This window comes from Lontra canadensis, unplaced genomic scaffold (genome assembly GCF_010015895.1).
Source record: "Lontra canadensis isolate GAN:19392208 unplaced genomic scaffold, GSC_riverotter_1.0 scaffold30, whole genome shotgun sequence".
Taxonomy (NCBI): domain Eukaryota; kingdom Metazoa; phylum Chordata; class Mammalia; order Carnivora; family Mustelidae; genus Lontra; species Lontra canadensis.
Genome location: NW_022631024.1, coordinates 14,076,717 through 14,099,275, shown reverse-complemented (window position 1 = coordinate 14,099,275; position 22,559 = coordinate 14,076,717). Strand labels below are relative to the sequence as shown.

Here is a 22,559-nt window from a genome sequence, read left to right as displayed (position 1 = left end):
CTCCTTCACTGTGCCCACTCCCAGCAACGTGTGCTGCTTTGTGTCTAGAACCTCAGCTGATTGGCTATATCACGCATTCAGGCGCTCTAGTCGTCTTTCATCCCAAGTGTGTCCCAACACCTGTTTTTTTCATCCGTCAGTCCATCCACCTATTCATCTAATTATTACTCCAGTGAGGCACCCGCCCATTCAGTCATTCCTTCAACAGGTGTTTACTGAGCATGTCCTCTGTCCTGGGCACAGTGTTTGGTACAATGACAGTTCTGGGGCATAGAGCAGTCTTAATGGGCAGTGTGGACAACTTTGTCACCTCCTTCCTGAAGTGCTGGACTTTTTTTTTTTTAATTTTTTAGATTTTATTTATTTATTTGAGAGACAGAGCAAGTGAGCACACAGAGGGAGAGGGAGAGAAAGAGGGAGAAGCAGACTCCCTGCCAAGTAGGGAGCCCGACACGGGCTTGATCCCAGGACTCTGGGATCACGACCTAAGCCGAAGGCAGACGCCCAACAGACTGAGGCACACACGCGCCCCTATGTTGGTCTTAATAAGGCAGAAGGTAGAGCAGAAGTTACAGCAGCTGAATGCTGAGCCTGAACTAATATCCATGTGTGTGCGTGTGCGTGGGTGTGTGTGTGTTAGAAGGCAGTGATAAAATCTTACTGTGAGCAAATGCCAGGTATGTTTGGATCCTCCCAACACCACAACCGTCTCTAAGGAGGCAAGACAGGCCTAATGGCCCCATTTCACAGAGGTCATAACTAGAGTTGAGTTCAGTCTATTGGTATTCACTTGCCCAAGGTAATGCTGCCTCTTCCAGAAGATTCCTCAGGTCCTGTTGGAATGAACTGTTTGGTCTTCTATAATCTCCAATAACTCTGCTAATATTTCAGTTAGAGAGTTTTCCTGCTCCTTTCACGGGGGCTGGCTGGCTGGCTGTGTGCCTGTCCCCTTGTCCCCTTGTCCCCTGGATGGATACTTCTGGAGAAGCAACAGCAGATGGTTCATCTTTCTCTTTGCCCTCCCCCCAGCCTCCAGCACAGAGTCCACCTCAGATAGCCACTAAATATTATTCATTGCCAGGTGACCTTCCTGAGGTCACCTGCTTGTCAAGAACACAGTTTGCGACCCTGCTCTGCCATCTTCTAATCCCAGGCCACCACCAGCTGTCACCTGCAAAACAGCAGTAGTAAGTAGCTCAATGGGTCTCCTGTCATCCAGCTTGCCCCATCCCCTGCCCCACCCCCATTCTTGACCCAACAGCCTCAGCAAACCTTTAAAAATGTAAATCTGAACGTGTCAGACCCTCCAGGATCCCCACTGTGTTTAGGATAAAATCACAAATCCTCCCAGAGTCCGACAGGGCCCGGCAGGGTCAACCCCAGCTTTATCTGGCACTTCCTCTTCCTCTCCGAGCTCCAGCCACGCTGAATGGCTTCCCTTCCCACTCTCCCCGTTCTTTCTTGCTTGTCAGCTTTGGGGCGTGCCATGCCCTCTGCCTGGAACAGTGCCCGCCTCCGCGGCCCGCCACCTTCACCTGACTCCCCACTCTAGGGGGACTGGGGTCTCCTCCCCCCTTTCCCTCTCCCCGATCAGCCTTAGGGGGGGAACTGCCCGTGGCTGAATCCCCACCAGCACACAGTAGGCATTCTAGAAATATCTTTTCAATGACTCGCGTGATAAGACCCTTCCTGGCTCCTCAGTTTTCCTGAGGATGAGGATGAGGCCAACTGACCCTTCTCTGCCCAGGACTGATGGCTTTAAATAGCTCTGACATACCCCGGGGGTGGAAAATGTAGATTAGATCGTAGAATGTGGCTTTCTGAGGAGGAGGCCCTGGGAGTTCCGGGAGTTCTGCACGGGTGCAGAGACCACTCTGGCCAGCTCCGTCAAGGTTGTGTTCCTGTCAGACTGGACCAGTCTGGGACGGGATTTCTAAGACGTGGGTGTCTCCTGGGTCCTACCACTTGGCGTGTGCCTTTCCACAAGTCCCGTCAGTATCTCTGCCCCGCTGAGTGAAAGCTGGAAACCAGCGGCCAGTGAGTTCCAGCTCTGGCTTGGTCGCCTGCTGGCTAGCGGCTACGAACTTCACTGCCTCTGGTCTCAGTTTCTTCATCTGTAAAGTGGGGCTGCTAAGTATCCACTTCTCAGGACAGTCCACAGGCTACTGCCTTCAAAGCGCTTAGTTCTTGGCACTTCAAGTATTTGTTGTGGCTATTATTATTATTATTAGATGGTTCGTCCCAAGAGTTGGGACCTGGTTAGCAGGGTTCTCTCTCCATGAAACCCTGACTTCAAGTACTGCTCCCCAGAAGCCATTTTTTTTTTCAACTTCTTGGAAGAAACTCCAAGAGGCATACGTGATTCACGTTTAAGCCAGCAGCGGATAATAACGGACACTCAGTGATGGGTGGGGTGTGTGGGGGGCGGCACTGTGCTAGGCTCCAGAGGCAAGAGTAGTAGGATCCACTTCTTGTCTGGTGAGAACAGACAAACTGATGACCGCAATCCTGTGGGTGCACGTGGACAGGTGGGCTGAGGAGAGGATTTCAGGGCGGTGACAGGGGTCCTCTGAGGGTCTGGGGAACCCTGGGGCGGACGGAGGACCACAGGATGTATGGGTGCAATGGCCACACTCTACCGGCCCGGGGTGTGGGATTCCCTGGGAAAGACGGGCTGAGCAGTGTGGGTGAGGAACTGGTATGTATTCCCCCAGCTGACAGAACCTTCTCTGCGCCAGACCTGGCTGGGCTGGGGGTGGGGGGCACATCAGACCTAGACAGAGCCCCAACCCTCCCGAACCAGTGGTCTGTCCAGTGGAAGAGACAAGATAAACATTAATAGCATCCACGCCCCTCTCACCCTCCCCCTACTCCTCCACCCCCCCCAGCCAGCCCCCTCCACGCCGAGCTGAGGTGTCCAGGAGCCTGCAGGAGGTATCCTGGGAATCAAGCCCTTGTCCTTGGTCTGGGGAGAGGGCAGTCTCCAGATCCCTAGTGGGGGTGTGGTCTCTGGAGATGGCATCTTCAGCCTGGGGGCTGGGACTGCATGCCCTCCACCCTTACCCCTGAGCAGAGCCTTTTAAGGGGGTGACCCTCTGACCTCCAGACTGTTCCCCCTCACCCTCTAGCTAGAAGCCCCTAGGGCGGCAGCTTAAAGAAGGAGGGCTCTGGAGGCCCTCAGGTATAGCTGCAGATGGGAGGCCAGGGTTGGGCCTGGAAAAGCCTCTGGGGTCCCCTGGGCACTCCTGGGGAGCTCAGCGCAGGCCAGGGGGCCTGGGTCAGGTCCATGGGAGTGCAGCACCGAGATGCGGGTGCCTGGCCCAGGACGAGGGAGGGGGCGATGAGCAAAGGGTTCGGCCTAGGGAGCAGGCAGAGCACTGGGAGTCTAGGGCGCAGGGTGGGGGTGGGAGGGCGAGGGGTCCCGCCGGTGCAGGGGAGGGGGGCGCCCCCGGGGAGGGGCACGCTATGTCTTTAAGAGCTGCCTGAGCGCAGGTTGCAGCTGCCTGGCCAGCCCGAGAGACAGCGGAGATTCATTACCCGCCGACACAATGACCATTGATGGCCCCGTGGCGTTATTCAAATCCAGTACCAATTGCAGCCGAGCCCCTTTCTCCGCGCCAGGCCCGTATTGTTGGAGCGGCCCACTAAAAGCCCGCCCCGGCCCCGAGCCGCCAGAGGCGCCCGCTCGGGTTCAGCCCTACGCCTCGCCAGCCCGCCGGCTCCCAGCCCGGCTCCCCGGGCGCTGCAGGTGACCCGGCGGCGCATTCCAGCGCTCCCCGCCGCCCCGGCCACCGCCGCCACCGCTACCGCTGGCGCCCCGGCCGCGACTCAGCCACAGGGAAGCGGAGAGCGCCGGAGCCGGTGCGTGCGCGGGGCTGGGCGGGGGCGGGGACCCCACGAGTCCAGCAGCCCGCACCCCGGGCTCGGAGACCCGGCCTCGGGCCCCTGCTTTCCGGATTCCCGGCGAGCCCGGGGAGCGCAGGCTGGGGGCGGGGAGAAGGGAGTTGGGGTTCCCCAGGCCTGACAGAGGAGATTCCCCCGACTCAGGGCGGCACGGAGACCCAACGCGGGCTACTCTAGGGACCCCGGGCCGCGATCGAAGGAGACACACGCCAGGGGCGATGGGGATCCCCACGCAGGGTCGGGATCCGCGTGCTTGTTCGTCCACCTTACCGCGGGGATGGGCCGCGACCGCTGAGCGTCTGCGAGGTAGTCGGACGCGCAGCTCCGGAGATCTCCTGGTCCGGCGCTTTTAAGGAGCCAAGCGGAACCCCGCACGCAGGAAACCGGGGCCCCGAACTCGGGGGCTTCGCCACTGATTGTCCAAACGCAATTCTTGTACGAGTCTGCGGCCAACCGAGAATTGTGGCTGGACATCTGTGGCTGAGCTCCGGGCGCAACAGGGGCGGAAGCCGCAGGGACCAAGCTCCGCACCGGCGAGACCCCTCGGGGGAGGCGGCTGGCTGGCCCCAGCGCCACGATCGCGGCCCCAGCCGGGAGCGCAAAGGAGGGACGCCGGTCCCTGCCACCAGCGCCGCCATCCTCATCCTCGTCGTCGTCGTCGTCCTCCTCCTTCTCCTCCTCCTCTGCGGGTGACCAGTCGTGGCTGGCGGGGGCCTCCAGTCGATAGCGTCGTTTTTCCCTTTTTCAAATTTCGGCCGGGAATGAAGCTGGCACGCCGCGGCGGGACACGAATGTGGTCCGGGGAGCCTGCCCTCGGCCCGAGCCGCACCAAGTCGGGGGCGAAAGAAGATGCCGGCAGAAAACGCTCACGAATTCGTTTTGAATTGGTTTTAACCTAGCCCCGACCAATACCCCCTAAACAAAAGAGCGTAAACCAACCCCTAAATCCCAAATAAACCGACCCCTCCCGCCAGCCCCTCCAGACGGACCGATGGGCTAAGCCTCCTCCAGCCGCTGCAGGACTGAGAAGCGTCGGGAATGATGCGCTCCAGCCGGGCGATCCCCTTGGCTTTGGAAACAACTTGGACAAATGAATCCTTTTCATTAAAGACAAATCTTCGGAGATAGTGGGGTTTACTTATTCGTTTATTTACTCAAAAGTGGGGGTTCAGGAGTTGTGGGGGGCAGCTGGGCATTGCTGGTGCTGAGCCCAGGTCACCTGTTCCTGACCTCTGTCCTGCTGGGGACTGAAAATGACCCAAAATGCTGCAGAGCGGGGCTTGGGACAGTTTCAGCGAGGGTGCGGAGAACCCGGTTTTCTTAGTGTAGGGTCCTGCCTTACTCCTCAGCATTAATTTGGGGTGCCCTGGCAGAAGGGATATCCCGAACCTACTCTCCCTCTTCCCAGTGCAGGCAGGAAAGGAATTTTCTCCTCCAGTTTCCAGGACTTGGACTCCCAGGTGGGACAATGGGCCACTCCAGCGGGACTCGAGGCAAGGAGGGACCTCCAGGTTACAGGAATCAGTGCGATTGTAGGGGGCCATTTCAAATCTCTTGCATCGTTCCCTAACATGGAGACCCTGACCTCAGCACCAAGTTCTGCTGGTCATAGTGCTTTTCTAGACAAAACTCAGACCCAACACTGGCCTCAATTTGCACTCAGACCAGCTCCTACCCATAACCCCAACATGGCTGGCCCCTGCCTACACATACCCAGAGGCTCTCTACCCACAGACCACTGAAGAGAAGCCCAGAAGCCAGGGGTCGTGTGTCCTCTAGGCCTTGAGAATGATGCGCGTATACATCTCCTCCACCCCCGGCACTGCAGAGGCAATCATCTGGCACTTTTACCTCCACAGAAGGAGGGAGGTTCCACCTTAAATTACTGACATTTAATGAAAAGCAATGTTTTGGGTGGGATGATGCTAATGCCCTATTTTTTTTTTTTGGGCCCCCCCCCCCCCCGCCCCCGGCAAAGCTTCTTCTCCAGATCATGGGAAGGGAGGTTCAGCAGTCTGATAGGACACCCCCAGTCTCGTTTCTGGGGCTGCAGGCTGCAGCTGGTGGAACAAAGCCGGGTCTTGGACAAGTAGAGAAGTGTCCTGGGCCCAGACTGGTCAGCACGGACAGGCTCTGCCATCCCCTTCTCCAGATGGCCCTATCAGACCACTCTCTCCCAGACCGTCTGTGTAGTCTGGGTTTTAACCCCTGCCCTCTTTTTGGGTGAAGGGCAGCTCTGAAAGCCCTAGGCTGAGGGCAGAGAGGTTGGACCAGGGACCATGGCTGGGGGGTTCTGGGGTGCCACTGGTTTCTAAGGATGAAACTCCAGGCAAAGCTAGTAAACAACCTAGTCTTTTATTTGCCCAAGGCCAGCTGTTGCAGGCACTGAGGCCCCAAGACTTCCAGAAGGCATGGAGGGAGGAGGGGCCTGCCTACCCTGCCTACCAGGTGCTGCCTGCCCCCATCCTGCTTCCTGCAGGAGGTGGGAAAGGAGATCAAGTCTACATTTGTGCCATCAAGGATCACTCCTGCTTTCAGATACTTATAAATATTCAGTTGCTGTTGAGGAGGAAACTGAGGCCCTCTGACCCCCCAGGCCTCTATGTGCCAGTCCAAGCTTTTGCCTGCTCCTCGCTCTCCCTCTCCAGAATGAGCTGCAGGCAGCCTTTTGCTGGGGGAGGGTCTTAGGAGCCCATCTGGTGGCCTGTGGGGGGGGGAAGGCCAGCCAGGGTCAAGGGCTGGGGATGGGGGAGCAGGAGGAGGGGTGTGGTTGGGAGAGCAGCTGCTGGGAGGGGGGAGTCAGCACTGAATAGGGGACCCCAGCTGGGGTTCCATAATGATATCAGTGGGGGACAGCCATAGCCCTCTGCTGTCTAGATGGGGAAACTGAGGCAGAGACTCCTCCTATCTTGGAGAAGGGAGGGGCCTCCTATCTGCTATTCCGGTCCATTCATCTTCCCCATGAAGACACCAGAGCCCGGGAGCTGGAGTGCCTTGTCAGTGGTCACTCGGTGTTTGGACTGAGACACAAGGAGTAGACGGCAGCTGGGTCACCTGGCCAGGGAGCCCCCTCCTGTTATAACAAACCAGAGGGGCACCCTCCCCCACCTCGGCTGCTGGGGGAGGACGCAGGGCTGAGCCCGCCTGCCCCCACTCACGTGCCTGAGAAAGGCTCATTTTTAGCACCTGGCCTCTTTTCCCTGCCTGGAGGGAGCTCGGGGGACAGAGCCGGGAAGAAAGCGGCCAAGGGGGACAGGGAGACCTGGAAGTGGGGCCCCAGGGGATGTCTGACTGTGCTCTTCTCCCCACCCCATGGGAGCCGGGACACAGAGTAGGGTCCTCAGCCACCGTGCAGCGTGGATATGAAGAGGATGCTGTCCTGGTCCTGCAGCTGGTAGTCCAGCTCGCCCTGGCCCAGGAGAGAGAGGAGAAGACCGTTAGGGGCTTCTCCTCAGCTGGCGGGAGGGGAGGAGGGGGCCTGGCCACTTCGGGAGAGGAGGAGAAAATCTACCAGAAAAATGGGTGCCCTGCACATTAACCTGCAAATCTTCAGGAAGAAGGAGAGGGCATCACCTCCCCCAGCTCCCTGCTCCTTCCTCCCTGGGGTGGGACAGTTCAGTGGCCCCGGTTTAGAAGCCAAGTGGGACAGGGGGCTAGTCAGCTACGCCCGCCAGGCCTGATGAAAGACCCAAGACTGTCCTGGGGCAGCAGTGAGGGGAGGGACGTCTCCTGAGGTACTGACCAGCAGTTCCCAGTCCGCATCGTTAATCAGCACCAGAATTCCTGGCCGCCTGTGGGAAAGAGGGTGTGAGCAGCAGTGAGGGAAGGACGGGAGGTAGTCGGCGGCAGAGGGGTAGAGGCTGGAGGACAATGTGGTGGGACCTTGTCCTCCTGAGGTTCAGATTAAAAAGCACCCAGGAAGTGGAGGGGACACTGAATCTAAAGGAAACCAGGCCAGTCATAGCCTTTGGGATGATCTGGAAAATGGGTACAAATTCCAACACCACCTCCCAGACCACAGACAACTCATTTTGATTCTCTGAGCACCAGTTTCCTCATCTGAAAATGGCACAAGTTACACAGCCATCTTCCCAGGTCTGGGCCAGGATGAGCCGGGACAATGCGTGTCAGGCGCCTGCCCACCTGTGTCTATGCCGGTAACCACTAGCGGCAGCATATTTTTCCAGGGGTCTCACCTCACTCTCTGGGGCCTCCCACAGGCCCGTCATGGAGCAGAGGCTCTCTTGGCTCCTTGGAATCAGGGAAGGCTGCCCGGGGCCTCAAGCACCCACAACCCCGAGAGCAGCCCATCCTCGTGCAAGGCAGGGGAGGCTGACAACCGGACAGGTACCCTCCTGGCCCCTGCTCGCAATAGCCCAGGAAGCACTACTGTCCTTGGCGGGGGGGTTGGGGGGGGTGTGACCTCCATGACGCCTGGACCATGACCTGAGCCAGGGCTTGAATGGCAGCCTTAGCCCCGGCTGGTGACCTCTGCCTCAAGGGGATAATGACTGGGACCCACAAGTGCCTTGCCCACCTCTCTTACACATTAGGCTGCCTTCTTGAAGAAGCAGAGTGACTTCCTGGCACAGGGAGCATGCCTCTTTTCCCAGGAGGCTGGGCTAGTTCTGGGACAGGTCAAGAAGCTCTCGGCTAGGGATAGGGGTGCGCTGACCCCAGTGCACGTGTGTGTGTGCACCTGTGTGTATGCCCGTGTGCACAGTGATTCCCTGGAATTTCACACCTGTGCCCTCTAGTACGGTATCTCTGAGGCACTATCTGCATTTCTAGGGCTCCACATTTCTAGGGCTCATGTGCTTAGCAGCTACTACGAGGAACAGCACAGAATACACAGCATTTCCAGCATCACAGGAAGTTCTATGGGACAACCAGAGCCCCAGAATGTCGAGGGATGCAAGGGACTGTGGGCAGCATCTTTTTCTCAGGACTTCCTAGATGGAGAGAGTAGCTGAGGCCCAGAGATGGAAGGAGGATAACGGGGAGAACAGGACCCCGAGAAAGCTGTGGGTGATCCCAAGGATAGGGGCTCAAACCTCCTCCCTGCCCCCTGCCCCCCACCCCCACCTGCCCTCCTCAGGGAAGGGAAGAAAGGGACTCACACGCTGTCTCCCTGGATGAACAACTCTGGCCGCTCTTTTAGCAAATTCTTCTTGATCCAGACAAGGAGGTCCCGGATGACCCCTAGAGATGAAGGCACAGAACGAACTCGTGTCAAACCCCAACGATTCCCGGCCCCCAGAGCCTTGCCTGGATCAGAAGGAAGGGAACATGGGGTGTAAGGGGCCGCCTTGAGACCAGGCTCTCATGGCCCTGAACTTGCAGATTCCCAGAGTGAGGAGGGGGGTCAGGGGACCAGCATCCTGCCAGAGAGGCCTTCAGAGAAAGTGGTACTGCTCAGGGCTAAAAGAGGCAACAAGCCCTCCTGACAGACGGGCTCCTGAAGGGCCCTGAAGGACCCCTCCACCTTCTCTCTCCAGCCAGTCCCAGATGGGGAGGACTCAGCTTTGCTCTCAGGGGGTCTGCATATATTTCCCTTTGTGAGGGAAGAAAAACAATTGCTGAGCTGATAACATCAGTTAATTTCCTCTGGCAGAAGGACAGAAGGATCCTTCACCAGCGAGAGCCGCTGACAAATCACTGTCCTGCTGCCCCCAACTTCACAGAGCCCCCCCGGGCCGGGGACGGCCACCCTGAAGAGGCACAAGGTTCAGCTTGGACACTGAGATCAACCCTCAGGGGTTCCGGGACAGCCACTGAGCTCTAGGCACACCGCATGGAGGTTCTGAGCCACCTGTGCCCTGATCACCTCTCCTTTCCTAGAAACAGGGTCCCAGACCACAGCACACTGACAGCTGCCTCCATAAACTCCTCAAGGCCCACGGCTCTTGACCATCCAGTCCTCCAACAGATGTCCCCGAGGCTGCAGGAGTTCCTTCCCTCCCCGAGACCACTTGAGGGCTGAAGGCCCAGGGAGACAACTAGTCTCTGGGAAGCCGGTAGGGGCTTGGGGCCAGCCACCTCCATCCTGACTTAGTCTCCCAGAGGGGTCTGCTGTCCTGGACCCACGCATGAGCAGAGCTCAGGGGCGAAGCTGGGGACGGGCCCAGGAGGCGTCTTGGTTTCTCTGCACAGAGCGACAGCCCCAACCTGCCGCTGCGGGAAAAGCTGCTTGGCCGAGAAGCTCCACTCTGCCCCAGTCTTGGCCCAGTGGCATGTCTCCACCACAGAACCGGCCTTGGCCAGAGTTCTGGACCATTCTCCCTGACCTGCATGCCACCCTCCTGGGAGGCCTGCAGGCTGCACCAGGATGGCCCCGTTCACTCTGCTCCGTGCCAACTTCCCCGGATCATCCGCCAGCGGAGCACAGGGCCATGGGCAGAGTGTCCAAGACCTGAGGCTGCAGCCTTTCAGTTGTAATTCCTGCTTTTAAACAAAGCAGATTGGAGCCCTCATGGTCCCTGGAGTGGGCAGGGGGTGTGGAGTGTCGCCTCCAACTAGCTGCAGTCCATTCGGACTCCTGGCTGGGCTCCCCACTGAGGCCTGGTTTCAGAGGCTCCCCCTCGGCCTCCATCTTGGCACTGTCTGGTGGGCCGCCAGCCCATATATCTTGTGGCCGCTCGATACGGCCGCCGGGGTCTGACACATCCATCAGCCAGCCGCGGCAGGCGGGGTTGTGCCTGTGTGTGTAGAGGAGCCTAGAGGCGCCGGGCAGTGCCTGGCCCCAGGGCCACCAGCTGCACCTCCACGGCCCCGGCTGGCCTGTACAGAATCAGGACCCAGTTGGGTTAAGGGCCTGGTCTCCCTCCAAAAGGAGGGGGCTTCTGCTCCACTCTGGGTAGGCTGGGGGAAGGGTGGGGGCTAGTGGTCATGTTGGGGTCATCCGAGAGATGGCACCATCATGGAGTCCCAGAGGGGTGGACTGGGGGGTGAGTCTGCTGTCGGTATAGGCTCATTTATCATGATGCTCCTCTTTGCTGAGGTCACTCCCTCCCTCCTCTGTGCCCCCCAGGCCTGCCCACATTCTTGATAGCCTGTTTCCATGGTGAGGTCGCCGTATTGTTCCCCCATGCCTGGATTTGGGGGTGGGGAGAGTTGGAACTCTTACTCGCTGCTCCCTTCACAGGGAGGCCTTGCAAAGGCCACTCGGCCTGGCCTGAAACACACCCCCAGGGACATCTTGCTAGGCTTGCTGAGGCCCAGACAATATGCAAATAGCTTCCAAGCCAGATGGTCGGCTTCCAAAGGCGCCCAGGGGAGGAGGAAGGGTTAAGCAGAGTTGGGGACTGGTGGCTCTGGGGGATCTCCAGTTCACCTTCCCCCTCTAGGTCCTCCTGCCTTCCCACTTCTACTGAGGGCGGCTTCTCTCCTGGGATCCCATGCAGTCGTTCACAAGACAAATATTTATTGAGCAACTACTATGTGCCAGGTGCTAGGAAGATAGCAGATGTAGAGCCCACCCTCAGGGAGTTAACAGGCTAGCAGGGGAGACAGCCACCACTGATTGAATTAGTTGCCATAAAGGCTATCTCCTTAGTACGGGGGCAGGAAAACTGTTCTGAGATGTTCGGGTTGATGCCGAGGCCTGAAGGATGAGTAAAGCGGGAGGGAGAAGCACCCCGGGCAGAAGAAGGAACATACATAAAGATCTGAGGCAAGATGGGATTGGCAGGTTCAAGGTAACAGAATAGAGAAGACAAGAAGATCAGCACGAGAGGAGGCCAGAGCAGTCGCCAGGGGCCGGACCATGCAGGGCGTGCAGGGGCCTTGAGATAGGTCTGCTCTGGAAGAGGCCTCTCCTTCCTTGTGAACCCCAAATGTGCTCCATGTTTCTCTGGTGACACGCAGTATCAAGATCCAGCTCAAATGCACGCATGACTGTTATGAACTGGAGTGTGTCCCGAGGACCCGGCACCGGCCCCCAGCACACAGCACCGAGTCTCACGTAAAGAACCCGCCTGTGATGTTCGCTGACACGTGGACACTGCAGAGCAGGGGGGAGAGGTTGAGAGCAGAGACAGTCCTGGTTCTGGGTTTGAGCTATTACTTCCTGAAGGTGCACGGGAGATCCCCCAGAGCCACCAGTCCCTGACTCTGCTTAACCCTTCCTTGGCCACAGGGTTCTCTGAGCCTTAGCTTCCCTCCCGGGGAAGTGGGAAGGGTAAGAATGCCAGTAACAGGGGTATCATGAGGACCGAGTAAGACGATCCACACGGGGCTCCTGGCACCTTCGTGCCGTAATCGCTCTGTGATCCAGAGGAGAAACCTGTACCCTTTGCCCTCTCCCAGTGTCCTGAGCTTCTGCAGGCTCTGCGCAGGCCCCTGGCCCCCTGGGGATTCTGCCTGGACAGCCTGGCAGGTGGGGTTCACTCATCGGATAGCTCTGGGACTGGCTGGGGCTTTCCGAGGGACCCATGACCTTGCCATCAGAAGCAGGAAAGGCGATGAAGGAATGGGGGGATTAGGAATGGTGAGGGGGCCCCAGACACTGGCCTTCCCTCCATTTTATTTAATTATTTATAAAAATCGTTTTATTGATTTATTTTTTTTCAAGTAACCTCTATATCCAACGTGGGACTTGAACTCATGATCCCAAGGTCAAGAGTCCGATGCTTTGCTGACTGAGCCGCCAGGTGGCCCCTTCCCTCCGTTTTGGATGTTCAGAGCCCCAACATGCTCCCTAACAACCCAGATGGAAGGAATCCCATTCTTAGGCGGGGTGGAGGGGGCAGAACACAGGCGCCAGATGAGCACCCAATATGAGGTCTCCGGTGAGGAAGCCTGGCCCGAGCACTCAGCCGCTGCTCTGCGACAGGGTGGCCAAGGCCTGGGCTTCTGGAGCCAGGAGACCCTGGGCTGCTTGTTGCCAGATGCCCTGGGCAGGAAGTCACCCTGCCTTTCAGTCTCAGGGTCAGCCTCTGACTAATAATGGGGACAGCAATCCAAACCTCAAACCATTGCTGGTTCAGGCACAAGGCAGCAGCAGGCCCTATGGAGTGTCCAACACACACGACAATGTCCTTTGGCCACAGTGACTCAAGGCTCCTTATCCTCTCGGCTGCCAGCCGCTGGCAAAGGGGCACCATGCAAACCACTCTTAGGGAGCACCTACAGAAGCTCTTGCCAGGATCGCCCGCTCCAGTAGACTATCCTTGTCTGGGGATACTGACCCTCCACTGTGGCAGGGCCCCTCCCCCAGTGTCCATCCTACCTTCTAGGGCTGAAAAGGTCTTATCTATTATTGAACCCCAACTGCAAGAGACCCACATCCAGCCTCTCTTGGACGACCTCCAGGGAGAGCTTTTCTCCTAACCAGAAATCTGTCTTCCTGACACTCCCCGCAAGGAGCCTTGCTGGTCCATGGCGACCACACCAACAAAAGCGGCCCCTCTTCCCCATGCCACTCAGATCTGGGAGAGCTGGTTCCCCTAAGTCTTCTCCTCCATAAGGTTAAACTGCTCCAGTTCCCACCAAGTCCACCAGGCTCCAGGCTCTTCGGGAGCCCACCCCAGACCTTAGTTGAAAAGGGAGAAGAAAGAGCAGGGATGGGGGGAGTAAAGGAGAAGAGAGGGTAGAGGGAACATCAGAGGGTCCATTTACAAGTGAATGGGGCTAAGAATGGAGCAGTTTGTGGGCTAAACTGGCCTCAGAAGGAGGTTTACAGATGTGCAGGGGACGCTCCTCATTGTTTAATTAAGCAGAAAGTGGATCTTTTCAAAAGCAATTTTGCACAGGGACTGGGAGGGGTTGGGGGAGAGGAGGGCGGTGGGGAGGGGATCAGCAAACAGGCCCCAGAGCAGAGAAAGGAACAGCTGGCCCCAGAGAGGCTGTGAAATGCATGCTAAGCAGTTTAAAGCGCAGGGAGCTCCAGCTCCCAGGCCAGCCACCCTGCAATACAAAGGCAGGGCAGAGGGAGAAGGGCAGGGAAAGGTGAGGCCTGGTGTCTCCTCCTGGGGACCAGGGCAGGTAAGGCCCACACAGGGACAGTCTGTCTCCCCTGCCATTTTGGGTTTGCTCCAGGCCACTGACCCATCACAGGCTGGGAGCCTTGCACTGAAGAGACCTTGATGCCTAAAAACCAGCCCCCAGTGGCCACCATGTCCGAAACTGATGGCGCCTACCAACCCCTGCCAATCAAGGAGATGGCCTGTTCCTCAGAGATGGCTGTTAGGACGTCCCCCTCGATAAGCACACTTCTCACCAACAACACATTCTCATGTCCAGAATTGTGTGCTCAGATCTGGAAGCAACTTTTCTGAACTGCAGCTGTCCAACGGGTAACCAGCTCAAAAAAGACTAACTCTGGCCCGACATCCTGTTTCACAGACGGGAAAAAAGAGACCCACAGAAGTAAGGGATCTGCAAACATGTACTGCCAGAGCTCCTCGGGCAGGCTCATCCCCTTTGGTCTTGCCCATCCTCTTTTCCCAAGTTGGCTGGGTTAGAAGCTCTCCCCTGGCCCGGGACCCAGGGCCCTGGAGTCCCCTTGTTTGTGAGACTTGTCACAATCCATAATCTTATGGTTGCTATTTTCTCTGCCGGAGTCTCCAAGACCTGCTTGGCCAAGTGGCAGCCCCTGGGCTGGGAAGGCTGCCAGGCGACAGAGCTGGGCACGGGCCGGGGGGAAGAGTGAGACTCTGCCGGCGGCACCCGCTGGGCTCCTGTGTGCCAGGGTGATGCCTGGCAGCTGCCAGCCAGCTCTGCGGCTGCGCTGTGACCTACGCCTCTGGGCACAGCAGGGCAAACATGGGACCAGGGATGGAAACCCACAGCCAAGGGCCCAGAGACTAAGTCAAGGGGCCATTTCAGCTTCTCTTCCATGCCTGCTTCTCTGCCATCCCAGAGGTGGGAGGGTAGGCCCCAGCTACCTGCTAAGCAGTGAACGGAGGAGGAGAGATCAGCTACCTGGGTCTTAGCCCCTCCTCCCTACTCAGAGAACTCTGGACAGGTCTCTCTCTCTCTGAGGTTTGGTTTCCTTGATCATATAGAATATCTACTGGGGTTATTACAAAAATTAAAGTAAGTAGCTATTGAAGGCATGAATGAATGAATGAATGAATGAACGAACGAACGAATGAAAAGTGCAGAAACCAGAAAATACACTGCAGGCGCGAGAGGTCATGGGACTCAGGGAGTTCGTGGCACCATGCAAGGACTTCGGAGACCCTGAAATCTGGTTCTAAATCCCAGCTCAGCCATTTAAATAACTGCATGGTGTGGACTAAGATGACCCTTGACACCTCTGAGTTGGGGTTTCCAGTTTTTAAAATGGGAACAGTAATGGCGGCCACCATCTAAGAATCTGTGACAATTACTTGCGCAACCAACTGAGGTTGTGCCTACCATGCCCAACAGCCTATGGTCCTCATCACACGGGCCTTTCTTCGGTTCCCGGACTGAAGGCCACCCTGAGGCTGCTGACCTGGAGGCCCTCACAAGAGCCACCCCCTCTGCCTGGAACGGGCCCCCTGCACCTCTGCTCTCCCTCCCAACTTACCAGGCTGGCTGCTTTCTACCCTTCAGGCCTTCACCTCAAAGTCACCCCTTTCAAGGCCTTCCCTCACCACGTGTTCTCCCTCGAAACACCCGCATGCTTTCCTGACGCCAACGCCCGCCACATTCGGCGTTTCCTGGTTTGCAGCCTGCCTCCACTTCCGCTATATTCCATGCAGGGCAAGAACCGCGAGCGTTTTGCTCACCACCGCGTGCCCAGCAGCTAGCACTGTGCCTGATACAAAGAAGGCACCAGAACAAGATCTGGCAGCCACAGCCTCGGAGTGAGCACTTCTTCCAGCTCTGGCCCACGGCAGCTGTTCAGCCACTGGACGAATGACAGCAGCTGGAGTCACTAAGCCTGGGGACGTCCACGCCACGCAAACGCAGGGGAAATGAATCCTAACTCCTGAGGCTTCACTAACTTCCCAGCCAGGATCTCTGACAGGCTTTTTTTTTTTTTTTTAAGACTTTTATTTATTCATTTGACAGACAGAGATCACAAGTAGGCAGAGAAGCAGGAAGAGAGAGGAGGAGGAAGCAGGCTCCATGCCGAGCAGAGAGCCTGATGTGAGGCTCGATCCCAGAATCCTGTGATCACGACCTGAGCCGAAGGCAGAGGCTTTAACCCACTGAGCCACCGGGCACCCCTCTGACAGGCTTCTTTTGAGAGCCCCTCATGCCCTCCTCAGGCTGTGTGTGGCCATCTGTCTAACGAAGAGATATCTCCCCGGGTCTTCCCCCAGTGGGGACGCACACTGTCCCCCCAGTCCTGACATTTCACCCCAGCTCGCGCCCACTTCCAGGTCAAGGACAGCAGCGTCCTGTGCTTTGGTCAATGTCCCGCAGGCTCGGAATGTGGCACACAGACACGCCCTCCCCACCACTGGGCCACTGCTCCCCAACCAAGGGAGGGTCACAGACAGCCTTGGCAGCCAGTGAATTTGGGCAACTGTTTGGTTCCCACAGATGTGTGTCCAGCTCCAGAAGAACCCTGTCAGACCTCACGACCATTTCTCATCTGCCCGCTTCCATGAACCCCAGTCCCCTGCCTCCTCATAGGACTGATTTTCCCTCCCCATCGCCAGAAGCATCTCAGCCTGAGGCGGAAATGGGCTCCCATTCCTAAGCATCCTGTTCCTGTGAGGACCCACTGCCAGGGCCGCCAAGCACCTCTGGGGTTGCCATGCCCAGGCTCCTGCCTCTGGGCTACATGGACATGTACCCAGCTGGAAGCCTGCAAGTTACCTCTTTGAACCCCACCCTCCAGCGTGAAGGCAGGAACTGGCTCATATTTGCATGTCTCCCCGGCGCCTGGCTCGTGGTCTGTCACACAGGAGGTGCTCAATACATACTTGCGAAAGGAAGACGAATGAGTGCTCGGACGGATGAATGAAAAAAAACCCGTGTCCCTTAGTTGATGTCCCTATCCTCTCCGGCTGGATACTTTCCGCCTCATCTAAATCCTCTCACCATGTGAGCCCATCCACACTGTTCCATCCTTGATAAAGGTGACTCCCTTCACGAGGACACCGCTCTGCTGCCATCGAATAACAACGGAGACGTATGCTATAGCTTTTAGCACATAAGGACTTCCGTCCCTACCGCCTATGTAAGGACACTAACGCTCAGAGAGGTGAGGCTCCGCCGGGCCTGAGGTTTTAAGGAGATCCAGACTCCAGTCTGTCTGAATAAAGAACCTGCATCTGTAAGGACTAAGCTACGCTACGTCCCTCCTGCAAAGCGGGCTCATCCCAGAGAGCACCGGGGAAGGGTACTCTGGTGATGTCTCTTCCTTACTCTCCTCCCACTGGCCAGGGAGAGCCTACCCATTCCCTCTGGCACAGGGCTGAGTGACCCCTTAGACTCCTGCTCAGCGGCCCCCAGAGAGGGGCTCGGGAAGCGCATACTCACAGGGCTCCTCCTGTCCAGGTAAGGTGACCTGATGTTTCTTTATGCCGTCAAAAAGGAGCTCCGCGCCGCCTCTGCAAAGGAGGGCCAGAGAAAGATGGCCAGGTGAGCTCCTGCAAAAACCTAGCAGAGGCTGAGAACCGAGGAGGGAGGGGCTGACATGAGAAGCCCAGGAGATGCACAGACCAAGGCCCAGGGGCAGCTCGAGTACAAGTATGTGACTGATGCGCACACGTGACTTCCTGATGCGGACAAGTGGGATGTAAATAATTTCTACCAATGATCAGGCACCCAAGTTTGCAGAGTCTCATTTTGACTCCTTTGCTTTCTCAAGAGGCAGCTCAGTATATGGGTGTGGGGGCACAAGCTTTGGAGCCCTTGCCCTGAGATGGAGACCACGCTCCACCTCTACCTGATGCCCAGACCCCGGGCACGTGACTTCGTGTTCCCAAGCCTCAATCTCTTTCTATCTACACAAGTGTTGAGGAACCAGCATCAGACATGACGGAGACCCTACGTGTTGAGGGGTTTCCGCCGGCCAGGGGTGGGTCTGAAATGTCTCTGCTTGTGCCACTCACTGCTGGCCTGGTGGGCACACCACGGTGCTGCGGGCTGAGACTCCACGGGGCTGAGCAATAACTTTGCCATTTACTAGAACTCTCTTCATCTCATTTCATCTGCAGAGCATCCCAGGTAAGGAGGAAGGAAGGCAAGCATTATCAGTTCCATCCAATGGAGAAGCAGACCGAGGCCCAGAGACGTTAACTGACTTGTCCAAAGTCATACAAGCAGTGGCTGAAGTAAGATCTAAATTCCAACTGATTTCTGCTCAGCCCCAGCAACTTTGGCAGAAAGAAAACCAGACTCCCCAAAGGTCAGAAAGCCCCTTGAAGGTAGATCTTGGTTCACTTCCGTATGCCACGACCCGGCCAAGGGGAAGCTGGGACACAGAGATGCTTGGAGCCAAGTCCAGAAGCTGCAGCTTATGATGAGGACACCAGGGCTCTTTCAATGCCCCATAGTGCTTCTTCCTCTGGGTCTCCTGATTCCCATCTCAGACTTCACGTGGATCTTAACTGAGAAGGCCTTAACAGACTTGTGATGGATGTGACGCTTCCCACCCCGCCACCCTTTCCCAATTTCAGAGAACAGAGATGTCCTGAGACAGTCCACTGGGAGGCAAAGGCAAGGCAAGCATTGTCATGGGGGAAACATGGGGCGACTGTCATCTAAACAAGGTCACGCTTTGTTGATGCAGAAATGTGGAGGGGGAGAGGAGGCCCATCTGTGGCCGCGCGCAGGGCCATTTCAGCTGCAGGCCTGCACAGAGCCTCCATTTATCCCCTTCCAAGAGCCTCGTTCTCTCCTGGGTGGGGGCTGGCACATGCAGCAGCTGGGGTGGGGGAGGGTGACAGGCAAGGGGCTTAGGAGTTGGGGGTCAGAGAAGAGGGGTGGGAACTGGAGGCACTGGGACCCAGGCAAACAACCAAGAGTGGCCAAACCTGGTGGTACCAGGCTCAGAGGCCAAGGCTATTTTTCCCTTTGCAAGCGGAGAATGGGAGAAGCAGTCTCGCTCAGAGTGACCTGTCACCACTGGGTTCACTGGGCCCCCAAGGGAGGGGTTGGCATTTCTACTGCCAGCGCATCTGGAGGGGAGGAAGGTGAACACCCAGCCTCTGGAGAGATTCAGGAAGGCGGGCAAGGGGCCTGTTTTGGTCACAGAAGAGAACCAAAGCCAGACATTCTGATGTCCTACAGGGTCTGCTGTTCAAACTCAGCTAAGGAGTTACATCTGAAGCTACTTCATCTTCCCTCCACCCCTAATTCCTGATGGGAGTGTTTGCTGGTACTAGTGGCTGGTACAGATGATCCCCAAACTGCCCTCACTGTTTCTAGCTTATCTCCATTAGCTCATCTCATGTATTTTTTGTTTTGTTTAATTTCCCTTCTACCTGCTAGACTATAAGCTCTGCCTAAAACAGGGTCTGACACACAGTAGGCACTCAAGAAGTATTTGCCGAATAAATGAAAATGCCCATTTCTCCTTCTTCTCTGGCCTCGATGGCCCTATCTCCCTTTGCCAACACTGACCAGTCTCAGGAATAAGGAAAAGGGATGATAATCGCACATCTGGACTGCAGGGACACACAACACATCTCCACTGCATACTCTGAATCTTGTGTGATAGGAGGAGATTTGCTGCTCAGGATAGTTCAGGAAGCACAACAAAGGACGGCAGAACTGGTTCCTGACAAGAGAGTGAAAGGTGTGAGAGGTCTTCTAGAGAGTTTGTCAAAGCTGGTGGGGGACTGACAGAACCACATCTGCTCAGGGGAAAGGGGCAAAATCCTAACTGGACTCTTCAAGGACCAGAGTGGCCCTCAAGAGACAGAAGGGAGAGGATGATGGGCAAGGCAGTTTCTTTGCAAATCTGCTCAGGTTCACAGTGATGGGTGAAGGAAATCCACTAAGAAATGTAGATAATGAAAGAGAAGCTAAGGGCGAAACATGCACTGGGACAAAGAGAGAAGGAAACTGGGTTTGGCACACATCTTAGACAGTCTTGCTTCCTGAGAAGGTGCCATTCTCATGGGATGCTGTGTCAGTGACAGGAGGTGTTAGGAGATGGGGAGACAGGGGAGGAAAGTTGTGGGGCTCACTCTTGCTCTTGGGGGTGAGGGAGGCTGAAGCTAGAGATATTTAGGCTAAAAAAAAGGGTAATTAAGTTAGTCCGTAAGCTCTGGAAGGCAGAGGCCATATCTTCCTCATAGAAGGACTGACCACTGCTGCCAGCACAGTACCTGGCAGACACATTCCTGATGAACAAATACCATGTCTGACTCAGTAAGAATGAAAGGTAAGCGCACTCAGGATAACCCTTAACACCGGCAGCCTGCAGCTTCTCCCTTTTCAGGAGAGGTCAAAACAGCAGGGATCCTCCTAGAACATCCAAGCTATGAAGGCCTGGGGTAGGGTGGGTGTATAGCTGAGCCAAGGGTCAGTGAAGCAAAACAGACAGGAGGCCAGCCCAGTATCGTTCTAACTGGACCTAAGGGGCCAGACAATATTGTCAATTAAAACGCAGTTAACATTCATGAGACTACTCCCTTATTCTAACGGACAGAAACACTGAACACTGGAGGACATGGACAGAGTTCTATTTATCTTTGTATCCTCAGTGCCTGGCTCACTGCCTGGCACATGATAGGCACTCAATAAATGGTTACTGAATGGACTATCCAATGAAGGGAAAACATGAAAGAAACTGCGGGCACCCAATGGAAGGAAAGGCATTTACGGGTAGAGGTTTTAGATTCCCGTTTCAGACTTCCCCTTTCATATAAGCCTTGGCTTGTTTATCTTCACACACACGTGCACACACACATCTAGTCCCGGCTTTTCCCATGTGACCCTAATTCTACCACCCATCTGTTGGGTCTCAGTTTCTTTGCCTTCTCTCTACGCTCTGTGGTCTTTCTCAGCTCTGAAGTCACACGACACACCTGTCTGTAAGGGACAGAAGATAGTGGCTTGAGGAGATTTCCTCCCTGATCTGGGTTTTCTTCAGCTTTTGGTGTGTGTGCCCCAATCCCACTCCTCTCGTCTCACGCATGCTGTACTGTCAACTTAGCCTCCTCCACTGTGCTCTTTATTTATCCCCACATTTCCACCTGACTCAAGATCTGCAGAAAGCTATCAGCAAGTTCATCCTGAAGATCCTGAAAGGGCTTCAGGTCTGTTTAACACTCCCAAATCTTGAAAGAGAGAAGGAGTCCCGTCTTGGCTACATATCCCAAGAGAAACAGGTTCTAGTAACCGTGCAAGAAACTGCTGCCCAGGGGAAGAAATCTGGGGGGTGAAGGGTGGTCCTTCTCGGTTCTAGGAGCTCAGATGCCAGACACACGGGCCTGGTCCAAAACGGGATTATCAAGGAAGATAAGGAGGCCGCCAGCTAACCGTCACGCCTAGTGGGTCCGGCAGGGCAGAGGGCACTGAGGAGTGCCCAAAGGGCACCTCGACGCCTGGTCTTGCGCCTCTATTCCCGGACATACGGCCCCGTCGCCAAGGGAGACCGAGCCTCTCAGACTCTCCGAGGCGGGTGGCGTAACTCTGGGAAGGCGCCGGGAGCCTCAGCGATTCGGTCGTGACGGGGCCCAAAGCAGAAGGAGGGGAGCTCCGGCCCGACGACTTCAATCCATCCCCACGGCGCCCCAGTTCTGCGACTCACCCGAACTCCACCTCCACTGACAAGGGCGCTGCCATGTTGAGGAAGCCGAGCTCACAGGAAATTCCCATCAACTTCCGGCGCACCCGCCCCACTTCCGGTAGCTGTAGACGGAAGAGGCGGCACCCAGGGAGCCATCCTCCGCAACTATTGGAGGAAGTCCGGGAGCAAGGAGCGGAGGAGGGTAGGTCCCGGCGCTGCTGGAGGCTCTTGGTCTCCCTCTGCCTTTTAGTGAGGGGTTCAGGGGGCTGGGGGGACCGCGGCTTGTGCGAGCCACGGCGTGGCGGGAGCCCGGGCATCTTCGCACAGTACCTGTGAGCCACGTTACAAATCTTAGGTCCGCACAGCGCTTGGGGAGCACGTCCATTCGTCTTGATTTGAATTTTAAGCGACAGCAAATCTTTATTTCCAGCCCAGCAATCTCTCCTGGGCTATTGAGTCGCTGTCCCTCCGCCCCTTTGGTTATCGATTTGGGTTTTACTCACTCAGTAGATACTTCTTGCCGGTCCTCCGTGTACCAGTCATCTTGGTGACTGCTATAGGTGCAGTGGTGAACGCGATGGGCGAGGTTCGTGCCTTTAGGGCATTCACAGGCTAGTGGGCGAAGATGGCTGTAAACAAATAAACGAACTAATCATACTAATAAATATAAACTCTCAAACCGAAGGAAGTGCTCTGAAGTGACACGAACTTCAAAAAGAAAACACACTGCTGGATCCGAACTGCACTCTAAAGCCTGAATAAAGTAGGTGGATGTGAGGGGTAGAGAAACTTCTGGGAGCATTCCAGTAAGGAGAACAGAAGCTGTAAAGGCTCTGGGTGGGAGACCGTGCTGGAGCACCCCAAAAAGGGAAATAGGAAGTTGGGAAGCAGAAGGCCTGGCAAGAGATGAGGTTAGAAAGGGGGCAGGGGCCAAATCATACCTTGGGAGCCAGGTAAGAATTTCAGTCTCTGTTCTAAGAGCAGTGGGAGGTCTCTGAAAGGTTTGGGGGAAAGGGGTGACATTTGA

The 22,559-nt window shown here is 56.4% G+C and overlaps 1 protein-coding gene across 1 annotated transcript; it reads right to left on the bottom strand.

Moving 5' to 3' along the window:
- Positions 1-6,237: 6,237 nt before the first annotated feature.
- Positions 6,238-21,649, bottom strand: URM1 (ubiquitin related modifier 1). The gene is made up of 5 exons (XM_032865993.1): positions 21,554-21,649; positions 17,329-17,399; positions 9,024-9,105; positions 7,646-7,694; positions 6,238-7,312 (listed from the first exon to the last, which is right to left on the bottom strand). The coding sequence occupies exons 1-5, from the start codon at positions 21,619-21,621 to the stop codon at positions 7,244-7,246; spliced, it is 339 nt and encodes a 112-aa protein (XP_032721884.1). The 5' UTR covers positions 21,622-21,649; the 3' UTR covers positions 6,238-7,243.
- Between the last annotated feature and the right edge of the window lie 910 nt (positions 21,650-22,559).

Excerpts from the sequence above, each read along its gene's own strand:
- URM1 (XM_032865993.1), bottom strand. The coding sequence starts at position 21,621 with ATGGGAATTTCCTGTGAGCTCGGCTTCCTCAACATGGCAGCGCCCTTG. Across the intron at positions 9,106-17,328 it reads ACCTGGACAGGAGGAGCCCT|GGGTCATCCGGGACCTCCTT; the intron begins GTGAGTATGCGC and ends CTTCATCTCTAG. Across the intron at positions 7,695-9,023 it reads TTCATCCAGGGAGACAGCGT|GCGGCCAGGAATTCTGGTGC; the intron begins GTGAGTCCCTTT and ends TCTTTCCCACAG.